Source organism: Bidens hawaiensis, unplaced genomic scaffold (genome assembly GCF_021521415.1).
Source record: "Bidens hawaiensis isolate Kalapana, Puna unplaced genomic scaffold, B.hawaiensis_p1.1 tig00028295_1, whole genome shotgun sequence".
In the NCBI taxonomy this organism is placed as follows: domain Eukaryota; kingdom Viridiplantae; phylum Streptophyta; class Magnoliopsida; order Asterales; family Asteraceae; genus Bidens; species Bidens hawaiensis.
The window spans coordinates 205,524-233,056 of record NW_027494617.1 but is presented as its reverse complement, the minus strand read 5'-3'; the positions used below and the strand labels follow the sequence as shown (position 1 = coordinate 233,056).

Here is a 27,533-nt window from a genome sequence, read left to right as displayed (position 1 = left end):
TGAAATGACAAAAAAAAAAAAATGAAACCATGGTGACGAAAATGCTTAAACTTTTCTTTTTTTTTTGACGAGATGACAAAAGTGACCAAACCAGATGGACAATTTTGACAGTTTACTCTATATTAAATTCGATTTCTAAGGACCAAGAACAGAGTCAAGAATACATTCAAACTCAATCAAAATCAAATTCATGAACATATCAAACGAAAAGGATTTACATTTTAGTTATATCAAATTCTCTTAACAATAAATTGATCATAAAGTAATAACAAATTCAAAATTGAAATAGAGAAATGCTAGTTATCAATACCAATAGTTGAATCTTAAATTCTAAATATTGTAGTGAAAATAGTTAATATAAATAAAACCTTAAAACAACTTAAAGATTGGTGCTTTATGAACACACCAATATCATTACTTAATGATTAATATACAAAAAAAGAGATCCAATTATCAAAATGCAATACATTGTAGGCATTTACAGAAATTGAAAAGGATGCAAGAAAAATGACCCGACTCAATCAGCCAACGATAGCAAGCAAGCTCTGTCGGACAAGGGGGACCGAGCAAACGAGTGAACCGAAAATACCCGTTAGACCGTATGCAATGGCACAAAATGGCAGGGCCTCGGGTTCTTTTGCTGACAATGCAGCGGTTCCTAATCCATGTGCACTGTAACAATCAACATAAGTTCCAAATTAGGGGCAAATTATGGTGTAAAACCATATAAAGAAGCTCAAAATAGATTGCAATTTTGACCCATTTGTTTAGGAATGGGCTGACTCAGGTTCTTGTTAAGTTTAGCTACAATGGAACGGGTCAAAAAGGTTGTTACTTTTAATCCGGGTTGTTCACTGAATAGTATTCAGGTTATTCGAATTTGAAAACTTTTAAAATGAATTCAAGTGTGATCCAAGTTTGAATAATATTCACAAAAAACCGATTCGAATAAGCTTTAACTGAATTCGGTTCTAATTTAAAAAAAAAACAAAATTATAAAAATAAAGTCAAAATTATCAAAATAAAATCCCTAAACTAATATCTAGTTGAATATGATATCAAGAAAAACTTGGACACAGAACCAGAAAGCTGATTATTATATAAAAGAAATAACACACACACACACACATGTATTTGGAATGTAAATTGGTTCACGATATTTAAGATCGAACTGAGTTAGCAATTCGATTCGAGTAAGGATTCGATTCTAATAACTTGAAATTCGGATCCAAATTCGTTATACGAACTCCATTCGTTTCGAATTTTCGGTTATTCGAGTCAAATTCAAATAACAAGCCCCCTACTTCGGATTCAACTTCCTAAGTTGTTTTTCAGACATTTGGATTTATTGTAACAAAACTGTCCACCCGACCCAACACCTGTGTGTTCTAGCTAAACTTAAAATAACCGGTTTGGACCATGTACCCAACCTTTCTGATCCACCCATTTTACCACCTGTACAAAAATGCCAACAAAAGTCAACGATACCTAGACGCAGTTGCTATTCCACGAGCAATAGGATCATCAAATTTGAGGTTATCAAGAACTGCTTGAACAAAGTTTGCTCCAATAAGACCAGTCAACACAACAGCAGCAGCAGTCAATGATGAATTGACACCTACAATGAATACATATGACACATAATAAACAGACAATACATATGACACATAACATGTTTGAAGTGAACCTTCACTAACCTTCAAAAAGTGACACAATGCTGAGTGCAAGAGCCACAGTGATGCATCTAGGTAGAATTGATATGGTTAAAGTTGGCTCTAACCCAATAAATCGACCCATAAACGCGGTCGAATACAAAGAGAATAAAGTTGCTACTGTGATTGATGTAAAGATCTCGGCTGCGTGACGTTTAACAAGCTGCCAAAATTAACAGAAAACTAAAACATATCCTAAAAAAGATAGAACCTTTGTTTCCTTAAGTGAGATTTTAATTGAAGTAGTTTGATATTATGTGTGTTAGTCTCAATTAGGCCTGTAAACGAATCGAACACTCAATGAATTCTTTAGCAGGAAGTCGTTTATTTATGTATGTTTATTTGGTAAACGAACGAACACGAACAATTATTTTTGTTCATTTATTTAAACGAACAAACAAGAACACATGTCGTCTGCGTTCATTTAAGTTCATGAATACTCGCTTACGTTCGTTTGTTTTTGTTCGTTAAAGTTTGTTTAAGTTCGTTAGTTTGTATATTCATTAAAATTTAGGCCCGTTACAATTCAGTCTAGTTTTATAAAATTAAGATATCACCTATATTACAATTTAGCCTAGTTTTTTTATTATTTTTTTAAGTGCAGAATGCTCACGGTTATTTGTATTCAGTTGTGTTCATTTGTTTGTGTCCATTTACGTTCTTGTTCGATCGTTCATTCGGTTAAAGTTAAAAGGACGAACATGGAGATGCCTCATTTGTGTTCATTCGCTTCGTTTACAAAATTATAATCTCAATTAATTGCATAGTCAGCTTACCTTTCTTTGTTTGAACATTGAGAAGGCAAAAGAGAGGATAACAGATCCCAAAAAGCCCATCAATATGTCACCGGCTCCCGGGTTTGATGAGACTTTTGTAAGGTAATATCCTGCATGAGTTAATTCAAAAGATTTACCATAATGTTACCTTTTTGCCCTTAAACCAACACTAATACGGGTCTATGAGATTCCTTTATTTGTATAAACTGAAGGGTATGCTAGGTATTTGAAAGAGATACAAACATTTTACTTGTAGTAACTGTTAAGTCTAATTTTGCAAACTTGAAGCATTATCCTTGCTAAAAAATGAATTACCATTCTGCCCTTCTCACCTTTTCCATTTTTTTCTTTTTTGCGATTTTGTAAACTAAAGTCTAATTTTGGATTATCTATAACAAGTCAAATGAGTAAAGTTAATAATTTAGCAAAAACCAAACCGAGTCAAATGGGTTGAAAGGAACGAAGGTCAGTCAAAGCGTATATTTATGCACTCAACATGCTAACTCGCTTTCTTCTAGGGGTGTGCATGAGACCGAAAAAACCGAACTGAAAAAAAAGTCGACGGCTTGGTTTTTATTTTTTCATAAAACTTAACTTTCAGTTGGGTTTTGGTTTTACGTGTAATAAAAACCGAAAAAATCAAACCGAACAGAATTTAAAGATTTTCATTTTTAGATATAAGTAAATAGTGTAACCCACATATTTTAGCCTAAATGTATAATATTGAAATAGTTATCAATTAAAAAAGATTAAGCCCAAAATCACTATTTTGGATAAAAGAAAATGTTTTGGCACAAAAATTTCAAACTCAGATGAGAAACCGAAAAAACCAAAACTAAACGGTTTTCAAAAACTCAAAAATCGAAATTTTGGTTTGGGTTTAGCCGAAAAAACCAAAACTAAACGGTTTTCAAAAACTCAAAAATCGAAATTTTGGTTTGGGTTTAGCCTATGCAGTCGATATCGCCGATATATCACCGATATATCAGTGATATATCGGTTATCGGTCCCTTGGCGATATATAAATCAGAATATCGGTTCGGAATATCGGTACCGATAATATCAACGATATTTAACGATATTGACCGATATTGGACTAATATTTGACCGACATATCACCGATAATCCCGATATCATTGTTTTAAGTCTTAATTATCAACTTTTAGTGTTCAACGTTAGTATTTTATGTCTTAATCAATTCTTACTTGCTACGATTGTTAGTGTTTTTGCAATTTGCAAAAGGTTACTTTGTTAATGGTAGAAGAGTATATTGAATTATTAGTGTAAAATTATATATATGAATTTTACATGATATTAAAATTACCGATATCCCACCGATATCTCACTGCGATAACCGATATCTTATATATCGGTACTTGACCGATATCCGATATTTTTCCGCATTAACTAGTTAGGGTTTAGCCGAAAACCAACCCATGCACACCCCTACTGTCTTCAAAAAACCATTGCAATAAAATAGTATTTACACTCGAACTTACTGCAGTAATTATTCATTAAAAAAAGAACAAAAAACTGTTTGCGGGGTCAACCTGACCTGCTCAACCCACCCATTTCGCCACCACTAGAGGCTTTCAAATATACAAGAATCAAGTATAGGATATACCAAGAATTGGATAAAATCCCAACTTTGAAAAATATCCAAAAGCAAATGCAGCAAGATCGGCTGCTAATGCACAACAAATAATCGGATGAAAAACCTTCTTCAAACCAGACGGTAACCTAATAACCAATAAGAACCAATCAACAACAAACTCAATCAAACCTGAAACAGATATATGGTCGAGGAACATGAATCATACCCAGAACCAACGATGTACCCTATCACAGTAAATCCTAGCAAGAACGGCAAACATGTTCTAGCATTCGTTCCAAGTAATTCAGGGTACTTAAGGGCTGCAACAAATGATGCAACTGAAATCACACCCCATGCAGCCAACTCGAGTGAAGAAAAAGGTGACGGTTTTGCCATTGGTTCAGCGGGAATCATTTCGGTTTTCACCAGTTTTCTAACAGCTATAGCTGAATAGCCTGCAACTGCAAGTGAAGCTAACCACCCTCCAACTGTAAACAACAAAGAAAAATGTCAAAGCTATGAGTTGGCTAATTGATAGAGTTACACAAGAAATATTAGCATTCAGAGGTAGGGGTTTGCATGAGCCGGTAAGGGACGGTTATGGACTCAAACGCAAAACCGAAAATTCTGTTTTTGGGTTTCTGAAAACCATTCAGTTTCTTGGTTTTTGAAGACCGTCAGTTCAGCTTTGGGTTTTTTAGAACCTTTCGGTTTTTGAAAACCATTCCGTTTTTGGGGTTTTCAGTGAAACCAATCGATTTTGGTTTTTTCGGTTTTCGAGTTTTCGGTTTGCACATTGGGTTCGGTTCGGTTTTGGTTAATTCGGTTTTGCCATTTGTGCTGGAAAGAAGGCCCAAAATAATGAATTTGGGGCTGAAACTTTTAGCTGATTAATCAATAATCGATTATTAAACGTTTGGAGCTAAAAGGTTTGCCCTACACCATTTATTAACTTTTTATAATATACTTAACATTCAAATATAAAAATCATAATAAATAAATTCAATAACAACTATCAAAAGTCGCGTTTTCGGGTTCGGTTTTTCTGTACATGCAAATCCGAAACCAAACCAGAATTCAGTTTAAAAAAAAACATAAAACCTAACGCCGGTTTTGGGTTAGGTTCGGTTATCTTGGTTATTTCGGTTACAGTTTGATTATTTAAGTTTCATGCACATGGCACACCCCAATTTAGAGGTGATAGAATGAGTTGGTTATTTCCCTAAAACACACCTAACTTAACATATAACATATCATTCACCCACGTCTAAAATGTGCAACATAAATATAAACTTAGATATAAAGAAGCAAAAACAAAAACATGAAAGTACCTAAAATCAAGCAGATTTTGGCCCCTGAAGCTGCAGGGACATCTTGAACAGCAAGTGGCAAAATTACCAAAGACGGGACATAAAACAAAGGCAACCATCTTTGGATGAACAGAAGCGCGGGCTGAAAGAAGTCCATTAAAGCATTCGCAGCTGCTGGCACAGTAACATCAAGAATCACAAGCACTGTGAATATGCAAAACATCCCAAAGAGAGCACTTGGAAACTTAATTGCAGCCGAAACAAAAGCCTGTTTCAAGTACTTATCGGCTGCAAGTATGATCCCGAGCGAAACAACCAAATGCGCCACTCCCAATACCTAAAGAAATAGAAACAAAATACCCATTTCACATACAGATTGTGGTACATCCAAAGTTAGGATTGTAAGCGAACCGAACGTTCAACGAATTGTTCGGCAGGAAATTTGTTTATGTTCGTTCACTTAATAAATGAAAGAAAATGAACAAGGTAACGAAATGAACGAACACAGGTAGATGCCATGTCCGTTTAGTTGTGTTCGTGAATGTTGTTTATGTTCGTTAATGTTTGCTTGTTTATCTATTTACACTAAAGCTTTTCAATACTTTTGAATGACTTTTCAAATAAATATATAGATTCAAGTAAATTTATTAACTATATAACAATTTTATATATGTGTATCATGTGATTAGTTTATATGTAAAAGTAACTTATGAATATGAAAGTTAAAAAAAAAAAAAAAAACTCTTGAACTTATCCAATTTGGTATAGAATTTGGCATTTGAACATACAGTTAGCAGTATATTAGATGTAACGCTAGTAGTATCTGATGGAGAAGATTTGAGAACAACTATCCGCTTGGAATGAGTTCTTGGCTGCAAAAACTTGAGCTGAGATGGGTAAACAGCAGAAATTTGTGGAGTTTTGAGTGATGGGTTTGCATTGGGTAGATGTTGTTTTGAAGACGATAATTTGATTGGGTGTTGACGATGATGGTTCTTGGTGATGGTGAGATAGCTCCAAGAAACAACGGAGGCGGTGGTAGCCATTAGGCTGGTGATGATGATAGATTGTTGGAGAGTCAAGAGGTGAAGAAGAAATCATTCTGGAGTTGGGATTGGATGGGAACAGGATCGTGTGGACGGTACAAGATTTGAGTGATGGAGATGAAAGTGAGTTGTGTGGACTTTTTTCAACTCTTTACATATTCTCTTCTTTTGTCAAATGTGCTAGTAACCCGGGCCGAGTCAGAGCTCGACTAAGCTCAAGCTCGGCTCTAACAAGCATAGAATGATTTGGAAAAGATGATAAACAATCATAATATTAGAAGAAGAAAAGGTATAATCAAACACATTTTGTCTATTACACTAAGACACACACAAATAAGGATTTGGTTCATTTCGGAAGCGCTCTTATGGTGAGAAGTTCGATAAGAGATTATAACCAATCACAAGTTTTCTTTTTAATTTCAGATTATTTAATTCTGGAAGTATATTAGTAAAAAGTTTAGGAGTTTCTTTTGGTAATACTAATTATGTAACATCCCGAAATTTCTATGAATCATATTAAAATATTATTGGAAGAATTAATTTGAATTAGTAGAAAATTAATAATAATAATAATAATAATAATAATAAAAGGATGGTAGGCTAAAATAGATGAAATTGATCATGAACTTAAGATGAAGATGGGTTTAAGGTTCATGGGCTTAAGGAAGTAGAAATACCCCTTAAACCCTAAATCCTTTCAATCTCCATCATTCTACACCTTAGCCTACACCATCAAAAACACACACTTAAACAAAACACCCCCTACACCATTCTAATCAACGATCCAAGAGCAAACAAAGGTAGGAAAGCATTTATCTCAACTGACCCAACATTATAGAACCCGACACCGCAGCCCCGAGATGCCGAACGAATCGTTTGGATATATATCTAGCTTTTATCGGGTGTTCAATCCATAAAAAACGAGCTTAAGGGTCATACAGGGGTTTTGGCAGGGCTGTTGTAGCTTGGAACTGGACCACCCAAAGCTACATGGACCATAAACTATCAATATTCGACCAACCATGGTGGTTAACGACGGCTGAAAGTGCCAGAATCACTGAAAAACCCTAAAAACGTGTTAAAAATAAGCTGACCTGCACATATCCGGTGAATAAGTGAGGAGCATATATGCATAGACTTATACGGTGTACATGCATATACATATACGTTGTATATGCGGGTTTGCTTATATGAGCGCATATGTATCTGGCGTGTATGTACTTATATGTTGGAGAACATATAAGCCGGAAACATATACGGGGGTTTGAACTTCAGCTTTCTAATAAGGTTTTTAGTAAAGACTTATTAATGAAAATAAAATTTTTGCAAGCTGACCTGGTAGCTTAACCCCAGCTAGGGGCTCTGCCCCTTGGACCCTGCTAAGGGTTACCGGCCATAGAACCCCGCTGCCAGAGGCGCTGCCCCAGGACACCCGTTAGTTAGGGTTTTCATTAACCTAGAAATATGATATAATTAGAAGTAGTTAAGTGATGCTCGATTAATTGTTACACAGTTAGTTGTGCCTAGCTGAAAAGAGGTGTGACCATAAACTCATAAAGGAACAGGACACATGTGAGTTTCTAGCCCAATTTCCTTGTTATGTTTTCGGGGTTATTCGGATACTCAATATGATTAGTTAATACACTTACTTGAAGTGGTAAGTGTATGTTATATGAATGTGATGGTGAGATAGCTCCAAGAAACAATGGAGGCGGTGGTAGCCATTAGGCTGGTGATGATAGATTGTTGGAGAGTCAAGAGGTGAAGAAGAAATCATTTTGGACTTGGGATTGGATGGGAACAGGATCGTGTGGACGGTACAAGATTTGAGTGATGGAGATGAAAGTGAGTTGTGTGGACTTTTTTCAACTCTTTAACATATTCTTTTCTTTTGTCAAATGTGGTAATAACCCAAGCTGAGTCCGAGCTCGACTAAACTCAAGATCGGCTCTAACAAGAATAGAATGATTTGGAAAAGATGATAAACAATCATAATATTAAAAGAAGAAAGGTATAATCAAACACATTTTGTCTATTACAATAACACACACACACAAGGATTTGGTTCATTTCGGAAGTGCTCTTATGGTGAGAAGTTCGAGAAAAGATTATAACCAATCACAAGTTTTCTTTTTAATTTCGGATTATTTAATTCTAGAAGTATATTAGTAAAAATTTTAGGAGTTTCTTTTGGTAATTAATACTAATTATGTAACATCCCGAAATTTCTATGAACCATATTAAAATATTATTTATATTGGAAGAATTAATTTGAATTAGTAGAAAAATAATAACAATATAATAATAATAACAATAATAATAATAATAATAATGATGATAATGATAAAAGGATGATAGGCTAAAATAGATGAAATTGGTCATGAACTTAAATGAAGATGGGTCTAAGGTCCATGGGCTTAAGAAAGTAGAATTACCCCTTAAACCCTAAATCATTTCCATCTTTATCATTCTACACCTTAGCCTACACCATAAAAAACACACACTTAAGCCAAACACACCCTACACCATTCTAATCAACGATCCAAGAGCAAACAAAGGTAAGAAAGCATTTAACTCAACTGACCCAACATTATAGAACCCAACACCGCAGCCCCGGGATGCCGAACGAGTCATTTTGGATATAGATCTAGCTTTTATTGGGTGTTCAATCCATAAAAACGAGCTTAAGGGTCACCTTAGCTTGGAACCAGACCACCCAAAGCTGCATGGACCATAAACGGTCAAAATCCGACTAACCATGGTGGTTAACGGCGGCTGACAGTGCCAGAATCTCTGAAAAACCCTAAAAACGTGTTAAAGATAAGTTGACCTTCATATATTCGGCGGATAAGTAAGGAGCGTATATGCATAGACATATATGGCGTACATGCATATACATATACGGTGTATATGCATGTTTTCTTATATGGGTGCATATGTATCTGGCGTGTATGTACTTATATGCTGGAGAACATATACACTGGAAACATATACGGGGGTTTGAACTTCAGCTTTCTAATGAGGTTTTTAGTAAAGACTTATTAATGAAAATATTTACCAGACAGCTTAACCCCAGCTAGGGGCTCTGCCCCTTGGACCCTGCTAGGGGTTGCTGGCCATAAAACCCCGCTGTTAGAGGCGCTGCCCCCGTACACCCGTTAGCTAGGGTTTTCATTAACCTAGAAATATGATATAATTAGAAGTAGTTAAGTGATGCTCGATTAATTGCTACACAGTTAGTTGTGCCAAGCTGAGAAGAGGTGTGACCATAAACTCAGAAAGGAACAGGACACATGTGAGTTTCTAGCCCCATTTTCTTGTTATGTTTTCGGGGTTGTTTGCATACTCAATGTGATTAGTTAATACACTTACCTGAAGTGGTAAGTGTATGTTATATGAATGTGTATAAATGCTATATGCATGAGGTTAAGAGTATGTACGAAAATATATAATAAAATGTATATGTAATGAAATGTATGTATGGTTGTATGGAAAGAAGGGACCAGTTCCTAATAATATATGAGATAGAAGGGACCAGACCCGAATAATATTTGAAATAGAAGGGACCAGACCCTATGAATATCTGAGATGGTAAATATAGTTATGCATGTAGTATGAAAGTATGAAAGAATGTATGTATATACGCAAGAAAGGTAAACAAGTAAAGTATAAAATGTATCTTCGGATGCATATATGTAAGTAAGTGTATGAAATGTTTGATTGCCTAATTAACCAGAACTCACTCAGCGTAACTGACTTTTAGTATGCACATATGTAAATAGATTAAAGGAGTTGACTTGAGGATGACACATGATATGGACTGAGCGGCTGGCATCTAAGGAATGAAGATATGATGTTTTAATTGTGGTGTTTTAAGTAAGACATTTGCGTGAGCGTTCAATTGTATGTTCATTTACATTTGTTTATGTTCGTTAATGTTTGCTTGTTTATCTATTTTCACTAAAGTTTTTCAATACTTTTTAATGACTTTTCAAATATATAGATTTAACATTTAAGTACATTCATTAACTATATAACAATTTTATATATGTGTATCATGTGATTAGTTTATATGTAAAAATAACTTATGAATATGAAAATTAAAATAAAGACACAAAGACAAACTCGATATCCGAACCCATTGACACTAACCATTCTTGGTTAGCCAAGTCAAATTAAATTACAAACGGGGCTGAGAACGAACATGATCAAGAAATTCCGTTCGGTTAGTTGTTCGTGACCATTTGAATGTCCAACAAAAGCTTAGTGGACCAAGCCCTTGTTTGGTTGGGTTTGATTCGTTTACAGCCCAAAATGCTACTATTATTTAAAACAAAAGAACACCCGCAAAAAAAATTAATATTCACAGAGGCACTTTCACAAACACTTGGTATAGAATTTGGCATTTCAACATATAGTTTGCAGTATATTAGATGTAACGCTAGTAGTATCTGATGGAGAAGATTTCAGAACAACTATCCGATTGGACTGAGTTCTTGGCTGTAAAAACTTAAGCTGAGACTGGTAAAATAGAAAGTTGTTGACTTGGGGACAGTTTGAGTGATGGGCTTGCATTGGGTAGATGTTGTTTTAAAGATAATAATTTGATTGGGTGTTGACGATGATGGTTCTTGGTGATGGTGAGACAGCTCCAGAAAACAATGGAGGCGGTGGTAGCCATTGAATTGATGATGAGACTGAATAAGAGAACAAGAAAACATTGTAGAGTTGAGATTGGATGAGAAGAGGATCGTGTGGATACGAATAGATTTGATTCTCAAACTATGAAAGTCAGTTGTGTTGTCAAGACCTTTTTTTAAGATCAAGATATTATTTTCTTTTCTAAAATCTATTAAATGTAGTAGCACCAACATATTTCAAATTTGGAGGATTCGTATTTTGGTTTTCATTTGGATTACTAACGAGTCACTATCTCATCTAATCACCAAGTAATCAGGAGGCTATTTTATGAAGAAACTCGCTACCCACTAGCCTAAACTCTATTCTTTAATGAAGTATTTAGGCGACTCACCACAATCATTTTGGAATTAAGTGTCTTATATAAAGAAAAATGATTTTATATGAAACATACAAATTAAATGGATAATCATGCAACTTATGTGTACGGGATTGAGTAAACGTATCTTTCTCTACATAATGCTCATCATACATCTATCTCTCTAAAAACAAGGCAATGTGTGTGTGTGTTTATTTTTTGAAGAAACACAAAATCCTCCTTAAGTCTAATGACTTAGTCCAAGGGTAATGATTAGGTATTTTCCACGATGGATATGATTCCTTCTTGGCGCAGGCGAGTGCTACCTACAAAACAGAACACCGTGAGCTCGTTACGAGGAATATTGGGGGGGGGATTCTCTTGTAACCATCCTCCGGCGTGAGAATCAGTATATGACTTGTGATTAGTATGTAGAGAGAGTTGAGTGTATTGGATTATGGATCCTTTACCGTTTGGATGTACATTGATATTTATAGTCGTTGTAGGAGAGAGAGAGAGTGCGTGGCGAACTGCCTTGTCAGGCTCCCCACCAATTATAATCCTTGAACGTGTGTTCTAGGGAGTTGGTTGGGCATCGTGGCCATTTGATGTTGACATGTCGTACTAGGTAGTACTTGTAACACCCCGTAACCGCAGCGGAAACGTAAACGGGATGCAACAGACACCTCTGATATCAACCACATTGTTTATAAAGAAAACTGAATACATTAATATACTTCAAATTACATTATCTCGTATTTCATTACCGTCTAGGCGATACACACATCATACAATACGATACATAATTCTATTTATTATAATGTATCCTAACATCCCGCACGCAAATCTTACACACATCAAGCACTTAGCACGTAAGCAAACACTTCATCTTAATTGTACCTGAAAAGCATGTGAGAAAACGGGTCAACTACGAATAGTTGGTGAGTTTCACAATTTGAGTAAACCTTGATAAATCAATATTATAATATAATATTATCTGGGGACATTGTTAACCCAGTACTGTACCCTTTCCGGGGGCAATGTTAACCCAGAAACACCTCTTTGGACATCTGGGGACACTGTTAACCCAGTACTGTACCCATTCCGGGGGCAATGTTAACCCAGAAACACTTCTAGAGACATCTGGGGACACTGTTAACCCAGTACTGTACCCATTCCGTATGATTCCCGTACAATCAAATATTTATAAATACACGCAAATCCATGCGTTCAGTATGTACTTAAACATTTCAATAGTAACATGCTTCCGCCCTGGGAAAATATTTGAAAACAATTCAGAAAAAGGGGCTCGTGAAACTCACCTTAGCACATGCAAGCAGGTAACAACAATCATTATCAGTTAACACGTCCAATCTGTAATATGATCCCTACGATCGTTACTATACACTCATTATTAATATAACTTTAACCGTGTTAACCGGTACATCTGGGGACACTGTTAACCCAGTACTGTAACCGTTCCGGGGGCAATGTTAACCCAGAAACACTTCTCCGGACTCAGATTGTGATATCGTTTAGAGTTCACTAGTCAAAATTACTATTAGTCGTTTTTCCCGTTTTGCGTGCCTAGCACGGTTATCCGTTTTTTTTACGTTTCAAAAATGAGTTTGGTCACACACGACCCGAAAATAATGGTTGACTGATAATTCAATTACGGTTGCGAATTTAGAGCTCCGTTTAGACACCCCGATTGGCCGCGGGACCCGTTTCCGTCTTTAGCGCACCGGAAACTGTTAAATCGGGTAAAATTACTAAAATCAGCCGAATTATTTTCGGATGATTTACATTTAACTCAGTTATATGAAAATAGTTCATTATTAGGGTTTTTATACACCAGTCAGTTCGTTTAAGCGAACTTTACCGGTTTACGCGTTTTAAGCTTTAAAAGTTTGTTTTTGCACAAATAATTATCCGTTTAATCTCGTATCTTGAAATTTTGCACAAATCACTTTTTGACAGTGGGGAATTTTATAAAAATACTCCCAGAATTAATTTTTATATTTAAAGTTTATCTATCTATTTTTAAACACCATTTAAACACTAAATATGTCGTAAATACCAAACGACCTTAGAAAAATCCCAAATTTTTCCTGGATGACCCCTGCCATCCACATAGTCCCCTGTAAGCTAGAAAACCCTAGAACTCGTTTAACCGAAAAGCCTACTTAGACTTCTCCAACTGACCTAAAATTTTGTGTGTGACTTATACATGTAATAAAAAGCTTATCTGCAATTTTACAGAATTTTTCATGATATTTAACTATTTTTCACCATTTTTAGCCAAAACCGAGTATTAAATTCACCAAATATTCATCCTTTGTCCAAAAATTACCAAAAATTCACAGAACTCATATTTTCATGTATTTAACACCTCTGTAAAATTTCATGACCTAACTCTAAACCCTCAACAATCTTTCCAAAAACTCCAAAACCGAACATAAACCGAATATACCTTTCGTTTTCCGCCACTACAAGCTACAAACTCGTCTTTCCGCCTTATCTACCACTAAATACAGAACCTACAACCAACATACCACAATACCAAGCAAGTTACACTCACGATCAAGCCTCCTACACTATAGTTTCGGTTATTGTTTCAAAACTAAAGTTTAAACCGTAAAAATTCGTTTTTGGTTCGTTTAACTCCTTTCTTGGACCAAGATCCCTTGTATAACCCGTATGCATCACTTGATCATGCAAGAATCGGTTTTCATCTTTGAAACCTCATTTTCTTGCAAATAAACTCAAGAAACGAAGATGGAAACGTGATTAACTCGATTCTTTACCTTGTTTTCTTGCTACAAAATCTCGGTTTTGGATCATGAAGTTGAGAGGAGATGAAGAATGTTGGAGTGTTTGATGAGAAAAAGAAAATGAAGGGCTAGGGGATGTATCCCCATCCGATCGGAACTCTTAGGGGGGTGGGGTGTCACACCCGGCCCTGAGCGGCGGAAACAGCCGGGCGCGCGCGAGTGGGGATTGATAATTAAGCACGGGCCATTGCAAACATTCAAAGTAAGATTTTCATTGCGCATGAAATGTTTAATACAAATACATTACATTGTTTAAAAATTTCATAAAAACATCCAAGTATAAAAACTGTTGAAGATTTCCCTTGAGCGGAACCCTAACAACAGGAGGTAACCCAAAGATATACCTCTCGATCTTCTTTTCCTCCGTGTTTGCCATGTCTGGCACCAACTGGCAAAGCTCATTGAACCGGTTGTTGTAGGCGTCGATATCCGTTCCTACCATGGTGTGGTTCCAGAATTCCTGTTGCAGGCTCTGAATTTCTGCGCGAGAGCAGAACTTTTTCATCATCATCTCTTTCAGCTCCTCCCAGGTCCTGTGGAGAGCAACTTCTCGCCCCAATGTTTTCGTTTGAAGCTTCCACCAAGACGAAGCTGCCTCTTGGAACATGCAGGTCGCGTAAAGGACCTTCTGGTTCTCACTACATCCGCTAATGGAGAGAACTGTCTCCATCTTGTCAATCCAGTTGTAGAGCCCAATGGCCCCTTCGGTACCCTTGAATGGCCAAGGCTTGCAGGCCATGAATGTCTTGTAGGAGCATCCTTTGTCCAAAGCTCCTGATTCGGGTTCTGGGGTCTCGTTCTCCTGACGACCCTGACTAGATTCGGCCTTGCTGGCCTCATGTGTTGCGATCGCTTGCGCGATTATTTCTGCGAGTTCCTCGGGTGTCATGGTAATTCCCTTGGCTCTAGTTGGAGGCATTCTCGCTTTAAAAGAGTGAAAATATATCAAACTTAGCGCATGTACTCTGAGCACATAATGTTCTTATCTTTATTCACTAGACACTGTGCGACCCGTGTTCCTAAGTGTGTGTATAGTTTCCTTTGAAAATATTTTCCTTGAAAAATATTTCATGCGATTCCCCAACGGTTATAGTCTAGGTTAAAACTTCTTTTCCTAGTTCGCTATAACCAGTGCTCTGATACCAATCTGTCACACCCGGCCCTGAGCGGCGGAAACAGCCGGGCGCGCGCGAGTGGGGATTGATAATTAAGCACGGGCCATTGCAAACATTCAAAGTAAGATTTTCATTGCGCATGAAATGTTTAATACAAATACATTACATTGTTTAAAAATTTCATAAAAACATCCAAGTATAAAAACTGTTGAAGATTTCCACGCCATATCCCCTTGCGCGGCGGGAACAACCACGCGCATCGAAGGGATAGAACTAAAATCTTCCAAAAAGCTAGTTTTAGATGTTCAGCGTGAGGTGCTCTAAGTGTGACTCCGTGCGCTACCTAGTTATCTCCTGAAAGACACGTAAAACATTTGAATCAGTATAAACTGAGTGAGTTCACAAGTTTTAGTAACTTGATAAATCACATTGCATCATAGTCTTGATAAAGATCATATTGAAACACATTTCTGATTTCATGTCTAAACATATGCTTGATAATCCGTATGAAAACATAGATCTGACAACATATTTCTGATAGATCCGTTCCGCGGGTTACGCGCGAACGTTTCTGGAAAACGTACTCGTCTATGCAAAGTGGCGCTGCCACTACGAGCTAAAATAGTGTAATACCGTCCCGCGAGTTGCGCGTGGACATTTCTGAAAAGCCGTGCTCGTCTATGCAAAGAGGCGTTGCCCCTACGAGCTAATCAATAATACCGTCCCGCGGGTTACGCGCGGACGTTGTGCCGGAAAACAAGGCGCTCGTCCATGCAAAGAGGCGCGACCCCTACGAGCGGGCTCAATCCCATAGTACTGCCCCATTCTAGGCACCCGTCCATGCAAAGAGGTGCGACCCCTACGAGTGGGTGGATCAAACCAGCAGTCCCTACCCTTAGAGTTCCAATGGTAAAGTGATCACTTACTCGAATTCTGGCGCACATACATCGTAAACCATAGATAACCGTTTGCATTGCTCATCATGAAACATAATTTAAACACAATCGTTTACATAACTTGTAAGTATACCATGATAAATCGTAATTTAAGTACGTGTCCCTCGCCCCGAAAACAGTTTAAAAACAGTGAAAACAGTGAAAATAGGGGCTGTGAGACTCACCTGTGGTTCTTGTTAAGGGATTAATCGAGATTCGGGTTTTCTTGGTGTTGGCCTCGGAATTGAAGGTCTAGAATACGATTAAATAACAAGAAGTATATATATTAAGATCAAGGAATAGGAGAATATAAGGGTTGGAAAGTAGATCTCAAGGTTATATTCTCGGCTTACCTAGTAACAGGATCGGAAATGAAAACAATGGATGCTTGGGAGATGATTAGTGCAAGTTTGCAGTTCTTAAGAGAGAAGTTTGAAGTGTGTTTGGGTGATAATTTAGGTTACATATTTATAGGCAAACTCAAGGGAACACAATCCCTTGCTTCAGGGGATTGTAATCTTTTCATATCTAGGTGTAATGATGATAAAGTATGGAAATTATTATTATTTACTTAAAAGTGGAGTAGTGGATAAAAGATTTTGATTTGATTTGGACAGAACATGCAGGTCTGTGGTTGGTGAGAGTAGGGTGGCTGACAGTTGACTTTTCATATTACAGTATGCTTTTTCAGGTACTTTTGTCAGTGTACAGTTAAAAAGTAGAAATCTCTGAAACACGCTATTGTTTTCTTTTGGGCGGGAATAATCTCCTTACATCTGGAGAATAGACTAAGTGTTCTGCGCGTATCACTTTGTGCGCATAGCTTTCTGCGTGAAGGACATTTCTTTGCTGCGGGTAGGTACGTAACCTTCTCGCAGTCAGGGACATTGAGTTTCATTTGTAAATTCTCCAGGTGGTCTTGGTATTTCAACATAGTGATCAGTCATGTTGAAGTCAATTCCATCTTGGAGCTTCAGACAAACTAGCTCTCAATGTTCCCGCCATGCGGGGAGGTTAGTTCCCCTTCCGCACGCGCATAAACGATTTGGGATGCACCCGCCTTAGCATCATGCGGGACGGTCAACCCATCATAAAGTTAAGTTACATGAAAACATAAAGCCAAAACACTCGCGCATGGCGCATATAACATATGCCCACGCTGGTTCTTAACGTGGCGCACTCGCGCAGGGCGCACATAACAAATGCCCGCGCTGATTAACATAGCGCGCTCGCGCAGGGCGCACATAACAAATGCCCGCGCTGATTCTAACATAGCGCGCTCGCGCAGGGCGCACATAACAAATGCCCGCGCTGATTTTAACATAGCGCGCTCGCGCAGGGCGCACATAACAAATGCCCGCGCTGATTTTAACATAGCGCGCATAATATTCACGATCACCTAATTATTAGGTTGATTACTTAGTTTATAGGATTGGGAAATTACCGGGTGTCACATGGGGTGGGGCCCACCTCTCCAATCCTAGCCACACAATTGGATTTCTGTAATCCGGATAATGTTTTGGATAATCTAGTTCAGTTCGTTTTTCGATTAATGTTCAATTCGGCTTAAAACGAGGCTAAAACGGTCGTTTTCGGCTTAAAAATGAAATTTATATAAAACCACTTTTAAAAAACTTAAACCATGACTTCCATTAACTTAAAACACCATGTTATTAATAATTGCGCATCTTTTTCGGCTTGATCGATCGTCTCTTGCTTGGTTTGGTATTAAATGTTTCGTTTAACGTACCGACGTACCATTAAATCAAATTTCTTTTTCTGTGCCGTACTTTACTTATCCCGAAGCATTAATGCTTCGTAAAATCACTAAATATTATAGATATCGTCTATAATTGAACCCTCGATTCGTTCGGGTTTCAATAACTATCGATCGACTAATCGCATGCTCAATACGATGAATTATATATTCACGTACAATCAATACAGTGAACCATGTATTCTCGTATAATACTATGGTAATTCATGTACCCGACATTAAGTATGACGTAACTATTGTCTACCGGTTAGGGTATACCGGGTTTCGTCGGAATCGTTACATTCTCCCCCCGTTAAGAAATTTCGTCCTCGAAATTTTACACGCCCACTATCCCCTTCCGAGAGAAAGGTGGGGGTTTTTCCTTCAGAATTCACCCTCGCGTTACCAGATATAATCTGGTCCCCGCTGTGAATTCCACTTAAACTTAATCAATAAAGCTTGGTGTAACCAAACTGTTTAGTTTTCCCGTCTACTATCTCTACGGAATTATTTATGATATCAAGCATGTTTTCTATGAGTACCTCCATTACTAGTACTTTCGTTGCCTTATCGCTTAGGTATTTTTCAATCCGAATACATGGAAAAACATCATGTATAGTACTTAGCCCCTGGAGTACTTTAATCGATAAACTAAATGACCAATCATGGAGATAGTCTCATGAGGTCCAATATATTAAGGAGCTATATTCGGTTTTGCCAAACCTCATATCACCTCTCTAAGATGATGCCTTAAAAATGCCTTGTCACCTCTTTCCAGTGACAATGGTTTCCATTGAATGTTGGCATAAATCCTTTGCCAATCTCGCGCTGCTTTCAACTTTTCTTAAATATTATAGATCCGATTGGTTGATTCTCGAATCAATTCAAATCTTATGGCTTGAGTGACGCCCAATTTCAATTTAACAAATTGGTGATAATTACTTCACCCATAGAAAGCTTCAAGCTCTCGATGCTTCCTTCTCCGCTTTCCAATAATAGAAGTAGGATGACTGTTTCGATCTGAGATAATTGAAAATGGTACTCCACGACGAGATACCATTTCACCATCATGAATTTGGGCGAGAATTCATTGTGGTAATCGTCATAGATTGGGATGAAATGCGAGGATTGCTTAATTGATCCGCGATTACCCATTTTACATCATGCCTTTGATATATCTTGGGAATTTGCGTCCCGAAAACCATTGTAATTTATTCCCACTATCATTGGCGAATTTTCTGTCGTTGTGGCGTTCCCTAGGGTTTTCGGTGTGCAGCCTTATCTCTTGCATAACTTAAATATTCACTAACATACGTAACCATAACTTTCTCCAAACTCGGCCATTAATAAAATCCTTTCAGATAATCGTATCATCAATGGTCTAATCCGATCCTCTCTACTTAATCATCGGCTTACTATATTAGCCTTGCCGGGGTGATAACGGATGTCACAGTCATAATCGCTTAACAACTCGACCCATCTTCGTTGCCTCATATTTAGTTCTTTCTGATCGAATATGTGCTGCAAACTTTTATGATTAGTGAAGATGGTGCACTTCGTACCGTAGAGATAATGTCTCTAGGTTTTAGGTGCGAAGACAACCGCTCCCAGTTTTAAGTCGTGAGTGGTGTAATTTTTCTCGTGTACTTTTAACTGTCGGGAAGTATAGGCTATAACCTTATTATACTGCGTCAACACGCATCCTAACCCTCTACGCGATGCGTCACAATACGCGACAAAACCATCGTCTCCATCGGGGAGACTTAAAATCGGCGCTTGGCACAATTTTAATGGTTTCTATCTTATTTGGGTCTATGTGAAATCCTTGTTGCTTTACAACATGAACAAGGGATTATGCCTTCTTTATTCAAAATCACATTTCGAAAACTTCGCGTACAACTCCTCTTGCTTTAACACTTCCACAATTTTCCTTAACCGTCGTTTGTGCTCTTCTTTACGTTGCGAATATATCAAAATATCATCAATGAATGTTATGACAATTTTGTCAAAATAAAGTTTACAGACTCGGTTCATGAGTTCCATGAATGCTGCCGGCGCATTTGTTAGCCCGAAAGGCATAACTAAGAATTCATAATGGCCGTAGCGAGTCCGAAACGCTGTTGTTGCAACGTCCTCCTCTTGGATTTTTCATTTGGTGATAACTATATTTAAGACCAATTTTCTAAATATAAATCGCCCTTTGCAGTTGGTTAAACAGATCATTTACTTCGAAGAAGTGAATACCTATTCTTGATCGTCACTTTATTCAATTCTCCCTAATCAATACATATCCTAACACTTCCGTCCTTCATTTCCCAAATAACACTGGTGCACCCCATGGCGACCAACTAGGTCGTATGATTCCTTTATCCAACAATTCTTTTAACTGATTGGATAATTCTTGCATCTCGGACGGTGCAAGTCGGTGGGGTGCTTTAGCAACAGGACCAACTTGAGACATTAAATTGATTCTGAATTCGACCTGTCGGGTTGGCGGTAATCCAGGAAGTTCTTCTGGGAAAACTTGTGGAAATTCGCGTACCATCGGGATATCTTCTATATGTTTTCTTTTAAATACTTTGGCAATCGCGTTTGTTAAATACACCACGTCTTCTTGTCGTAAATATTATAACATCTCAAGATGAGATTAGAGTGGTAACATAATACCGTACACTTTTCTCTGTATCTAATCGCTTCATCGTCTGAAGGAGAGCTTCTAATCATCTTCCTTTCATATTTGATTTCAGCTTCATGTTGAGTTAGCCAATCCATGTTAACTATTACGTCAAAACTTCTTAACTTTACTGGTCGTAGGTCAATAAGGAAAGGTTAATCGTTCAGAATAATAGGACAATTTCGAACAATTTAGTTAACCATTAGGGGTTTACCGTTAGCGATTCTACAGTATAGGGTTCTATAGTTTCACTAATCGGTATCTTTCTAAATGATAGGAGGTTAACAGGAACTAACTTCTATCGACGACCGTAAAAATATCACTGAAGCCTATTGATTTAAAACTACAACATACTTAACACCACCTTTGGATCATGACGTGCTTTATTCGAATTACTCACAAAAGCACGGCTCCTTGCTTGATCAGAGGTTGATGCTTGCCATGAGGTTCGTCTTCCAACGACACCTTGGTTCAACTTTGGGCAATTTCTCTCGAAACGTTCTGTACTGCCACATTCATAGCAAGTACAACTGTTTGGTATAATTTGGTTTCTTTGGTTGGATTGTTATTGAAGTTGTTGGGTTCGGAGTGGTTATACACGAATGGGTTGGGGTTGCCGGTTCACATGGCTTCAATTGGTTCTACAATTGGGGCATTACGTCCATCTTTACCACACCTGTGGCCTACTATCACTCGACATTCTTCTTCCTACCGATAACCATATTTTCCACATTTAGGGAAGGACCCTTCATGCGGTTCATGTTTTCACACCAGAACTAGTCTTAGTATAATTCTGGGTTGTAGGACATACCTACTTATTCGAGAGCCTATCTTGCACTATACCTTTATCATTTCTCTTCTTTAACACTCGACGTCTCATCTAACGTCCTTCCAGTCCGCTTCCCATAGAGTCAAATATATCAATGCTGGCTTGTGACACAACCCTTCCAAAGGTTGTATATTTTACAGGATTGACTATACTCCTTATCGATGGAGTTAGTCCCCAATATAGCGCTCACTTCGCTTAGTTTCAGGAGTAATTAGCCATGTTACCAGACATGACAATTCCTCCAAACGATTAGCGTGTTCTAAGTGATCATCACACAACATTTCTATCTTCCTTGGCTCAGTTTCCAATCTCTGAACTTAATTACTCGAATAAAAGTGCTCTAGCACAAGAATTTTAAATTCTAACCATATCATCTGAGTAAAAATTTTCTAACTATAATTTTGTATCATCGTGTTCCATCACGATACAACATAATCTACCAACATATCTGTAGCATATTTCACTACACAATGTTCTAGACTCTTACCAATATCCTTAACCATTTCGATCTTTTCTATCCACTCGCTAATCTATTCCTCCCTTTACCATCAGTAAACTATTAATAATTTCCTTAACACAACCAACAAACATATCCTTCATACCGGATCTAATTCATTACGACTACTATTCATGTTTAGTTTATAACTAATACTTGTAGTCATAATAGTATTCGGTGGGACATTATCACTCTTAGTAATACCACTAAGAATTGAAATATTCATATTCATGTGATTGCTCGATCTATAATTCTGCGATCACATTTGCATCAACACTAGCAGTGATCTGTGATACGACATTCGGTATCATCATCTGCTATCTTTGAGCAATCAACTGAATCATATCAATCTCCATCATTGGAGTTACTCTTTTTATGTCATTCTGTCGTACTCATCCCGTACGCAGTAATCAATACTAATCTCCCCGTATAACTCGTTACCAGTTCAATCATAACAGCAGGTATACATACACACCAAATATTATCATACATATTACACATACCAGTATCTAGTATATATGTCCCACAAATGTAATATCATAAGGACTTAACCTGACGTCGGTTAACGTTTAAATATGTTTCATAACCCTTGTCACCAACTGACATATAGATCTTTCTCACAAAGATTAATGTTTAATATGCTTGATTTCATTATCCTTCTGCATGTCAGCATAACCGATACATGCTCACCGTGAGCACCAAACGATTACGTACCACGGAGTTATAATATTCGTGTCTATTTGTATATCCGGCATACACGGTATACCACCTACGAACGAACAACCAACTAGGCTATAATGATTCCAACACCTCTTTGTGTATGGGTAATCATTCTATTCGAATATACATGGGTATGGGCATCTAACGGATGTAAGGTTAACATAGGGAGTTGCAAGGTTCAAGGTAATTGCGCAACCTGGGTTGCCTTCAAATATTATCAATTACTATTATGGGAAACTCTATCACTTGCTCAGTCAATGTCCTCAGGCGTTCTAGGTTCGCTAAAATCGGTAATTCTCAATCTGGAGGTGGTATGTCTCATATGTTTGAGAGTGAGAAATACACATCTATATTTCTATATATATTATTTTTATCTGCTCATTTATTATCAAATTTGTTATTATTATTATTTTATTTTATTTTATTTATTTATTTATTTCTTTACCTTAATGGAATAGGAAAGGGTTCAGGTACAGATCCGTCCGTACGTGAGGGTCGACGGTTCGGGTGAACATAGGGGGCTATTAAGACATACGGTACCGGTATTGGTAGGGTAAGGGATTTATCAGTTTTGGTTGGGGATGACGGTTACTAGATATTTCTGGTTAATGTCAAACGGGAGATCTAACTTGGTACTATCATAACTATGGCCCGATAAGCCAGACTTATCATCAACCGATGCTCTAGAAATTTCAGCATCCTCGGTACTTTTATTATTTCATCCCCCGGTTCCCTATCCGGGTCCTATTTCTCAATACATGTACCCACAAGATATGTACATATATATATACACATTAGCACGTATAAATAATATTATATACTTTACACATATGTTGCCATTTTTACCTATTAATGTACCCCGTGACTTCCCCTGAATTCCCTCGTGCGGACAAGTATGTTATTATGTTCCGGACCATAATAACTCACTTGTCCATCCAAGTTCATCCAGACCTCGTCACTATAACTTATTAGTTGATATTCAGATCCTATAATACTTGAGCTACTGGTTATATTTTAGGTATCTTTTAAAGACATCCTAATTCCTTATAACCAATGGCTCTGATACCAAGTTCTGTAACACCCCGTAACCGCAGCGGAAACGTAAACGGGATGCAACAGACACCTCTGATATCAACCACATTGTTTATAAAGAAAACTGAATACATTAATATACTTCAAATTACATTATCTCGTATTTCATTACCGTCTAGGCGATACACACATCATACAATACGATACATAATTCTATTTATTATAATGTATCCTAACATCCCGCACGCAAATCTTACACACATCAAGCACTTAGCACGTAAGCAAACACTTCATCTTAATTGTACCTGAAAAGCATGTGAGAAAACGGGTCAACTACGAATAGTTGGTGAGTTTCACAATTTGAGTAAACCTTGATAAATCAATATTATAATATAATATTATCTGGGGACACTGTTAACCCAGTACTGTACCCTTTCCGGGGGCAATGTTAACCCAGAAACACCTCTTTGGACATCTGGGGACACTGTTAACCCAGTACTGTACCCATTCCGGGGGCAATGTTAACCCAGAAACACTTCTAGAGACATCTGGGGACACTGTTAACCCAGTACTGTACCCATTCCGTATGATTCCCGTACAATCAAATATTTATAAATACACGCAAATCCATGCGTTCAGTATGTACTTAAACATTTCAATAGTAACATGCTTCCGCCCCGGGAAAATATTTGAAAACAATTCAGAAAAAGGGGCTCGTGAAACTCACCTTAGCACATGCAAGCAGGTAACAACAATCATTATCAGTTAACACGTCCAATCTGTAATATGATCCCTACGATCGTTACTATACACTCATTATTAATATAACTTTAACCGTGTTAACCGGTACATCTGGGGACACTGTTAACCCAGTACTGTAACCGTTCCGGGGGCAATGTTAACCCAGAAACACTTCTCCGGACTCAGATTGTGATATCGTTTAGAGTTCACTAGTCAAAATTACTATTAGTCGTTTTTCCCGTTTTGCGTGCCTAGCACGGTTATCCGTTTTTTTTACGTTTCAAAAATGAGTTTGGTCACACACGACTCGAAAATAGTGGTTGACTGATAATTCAATTATGGTTGCGAATTTAGAGCTCGGTTTAGACGCCCCGATTGGCCGCGGGACCCGTTTCCGTCTTTAGCGCACCGGAAACTGTTAAATCGGGTAAAATTACTAAAATCAGCCGAATTATTTTCGGATGATTTACATTTAACTCAGTTATATGAAAATAGTTCATTATTAGGGTTTTTATACACCAGTCAGTTCGTTTAAGCGAACTTTACCGGTTTACGCGTTTTAAGCTTTAAAAGTTTGTTTTTGCACAAATAATTATCCGTTTAATCTCGGATCTTGAAATTTTGCACAAATCACTTTTTGACAGTGGGGAATTTTATAAAAATACTTCCAGAATTAATTTTTATATTTAAAGTTTATCTATCTATTTTTAAACACCATTTAAACACTAAATATGTCGTAAATACCAAACGACCTTAGAAAAATCCCAAATTTTTCCTGGATGACCCCTGCCATCCACATAGTCCCCTGTAATTTTCCAGAACCAAAATCTCTTTTTACATGCCATTTTCACTAAAACCGAGCTAGAAAACCCTAGAACTCGTTTAACCGAAAAGCCTACTTAGACTTCTCCAACTGACCTAAAATTTTGTGTGTGACTTATACATGTAATATAAAGCTTATCTGCAATTTTCCAGAATTTTTCATGATATTTAACTATTTTTCACCATTTTTAGCCAAAACCAAGCATTAAATTCACCAAATATTCATCCTTTGTCCAATAATTACCAAAAATTCACAGAACTCATATTTTCATGTATTTAACACCTCTTTAAAATTTCATGACCTAACTCTAAACCCTCAACAATCTGTCCAAAAACTCCAAAACCGAACATAAACCGAATATACCTTTCGTTTTCCGCCACTACAAGGTACAAACTCGTCTTTCCGCCTTATCTACCACTAAATACAGAACCTACAACCAACATACCACAATACCAAGCAAGTTACACTCACGATCAAGCCTCCTACACTATAGTTTCGGTTATTGTTTCAAAACTAAAGTTTAAACCGTAAAAATTCGTTTTTGGTTCGTTTAACTCCTTTCTTGGACCAAGATCCCTTGTATAACCCGTATACATCACTTGATCATGCAAGAATCGGTTTTCATCTTTGAAACCTCATTTTATTGCAAATAAACTCAAGAAACGAAGATGGAAACGTGATTAACTCGATTCTTTACCTTGTTTTCTTGCTACAAAATCTCGGTTTTGGATCATGAAGTTGAGAGGAGATGAAGAATGTTGGAGTGTTTGATGAGAAAAAGAAAATGAAGGGCTAGGGGATGTATCCCCATCCGATCGGAACTCTTAGGGGGGTGGGGTGGGGCCCACCTCTCCAATCCTAGCCACACAATTAGATTTCTGTAATCCGGATAATGTTTTGGATAATCTGGTTCAGTTCGTTTTTCGATTAATGTTCAATTCGGCTTAAAACGAGGCTAAAACGGTCGTTTTCGGCTTAAAAATGAAATTTATATAAAACCACTTTTAAAAAACTTAAACCATGACTTCCATTAACTTAAAACACCATGTTATTAATAATTGCGCATCTTTTTCGGCTTGATCGATCGTCTCTTGCTTGGTTTGGTATTAAAGGTTTCGTTTAACGTACCGACGTACCATTAAATCGAATTTCTTTTTCTGTGCCGTACTTTACTTATCCCGAAGCATTAATGCTTCGTAAAATCACTAAATATTATAGATATCGTCTATAATTGAACCCTCGATTCGTTCGGGTTTCAATAACTATCGATCGACTAATCGCATGCTCAATACGATGAATTATATATTCACGTACAATCAATACAGTGAACCATGTATTCTCGTATAATACTATGGTAATTCATGTACCCGACATTAAGTATGACGTAACTATTGTCTACCGGTTAGGGTATACCGGGTTTCGTCGGAATCGTTACAGTACTATTGTCCATGTATTGTTTATACCTTATTGGCTGGGCGTCATTTAGAATGAATATCCTTCCTTTCTGTCCCATTCTTGCGGAGATATTTGGTTATACCATTCCCGAGGTGTCAGGGAATGTTTATTATATAAGGCCGTATATATTTTCATCGTTTTGGTACCATGGTATCTGCATGGCTCTTGACCCTTCGACCGACGGGAGTGTCGAACCCAAAGGACACTAGCGACACCTAAACTAGACTCTGACTAATAACTTAAATAATTTGATTTAATTGGTTTTTATCTTTTTTAATTATTAACTATAAACTAAATAATACTTAAACTAAAATTGACACGAACAAACGGTTTAGAACTCAAATAGGAGAAATAACTACCTAGGCAAGGAATCCTACTAGTCAACTCGTAAACTCTCGGTAATGGATTAATGATTGGTAACCAGCTTCTAAAAATATGAAACTTAATGAATAACTAAAGTACGCTAGATCACCTCCCGGTCTCACCAACAATACCTAAGAACCCTAAATATCATGTAAAGCTCAACGGTTGAATGGTTCGGATCACCTCCCGGTCTCACCTTACCTAACTATGCGAAGGTACCCAAAGATTAAATCACCTCCTGGTCTCTCTAATCACAATATACCCTAAGGCGTAAAGGGGTATTCTATTGAATTCGGTTATAACTCGGATCTGCAAAAATCTAAAGG

The 27,533-nt window shown here is 37.3% G+C and overlaps 1 protein-coding gene across 2 annotated transcripts; it reads right to left on the bottom strand.

The window, feature by feature from the left end:
- Nucleotides 1-352: 352 nt before the first annotated feature.
- On the bottom strand, nt 353-11,164 carry LOC143576777 (plastidal glycolate/glycerate translocator 1, chloroplastic-like). Of its 2 annotated transcripts, XM_077060803.1 has the most exons (9): nt 10,975-11,164; nt 6,181-6,302; nt 5,414-5,729; nt 4,309-4,570; nt 4,113-4,228; nt 2,489-2,598; nt 1,698-1,875; nt 1,489-1,618; nt 353-672 (listed from the first exon to the last, which is right to left on the bottom strand). In XM_077060803.1, the coding sequence occupies exons 1-9, from the start codon at nt 11,117-11,119 to the stop codon at nt 522-524; spliced, it is 1,530 nt and encodes a 509-aa protein (XP_076916918.1). In that variant the 5' UTR covers nt 11,120-11,164; the 3' UTR covers nt 353-521. The 2 variants fall into 2 exon arrangements, with proteins under 2 accessions (XP_076916918.1, XP_076916919.1); XM_077060804.1 differs by lacking the exon at nt 10,975-11,164 and having other exon boundaries at nt 6,181-6,446.
- Between the last annotated feature and the right edge of the window lie 16,369 nt (nt 11,165-27,533).

Bases quoted from the DNA above. Each gene is read 5' to 3' on its own strand.
- LOC143576777 (XM_077060803.1), bottom strand. From the start codon at position 11,119: ATGGCTACCACCGCCTCCATTGTTTTCTGGAGCTGTCTCACCATCACC. The intron at 2,599-4,112 runs GTATATCCTATA...TAACTCATGCAG, and splicing joins GGGATTTTATCCAATTCTTG to GATATTACCTTACAAAAGTC. The intron at 1,619-1,697 runs GTTAGTGAAGGT...TATTCATTGTAG, and splicing joins CATTGTGTCACTTTTTGAAG to GTGTCAATTCATCATTGACT.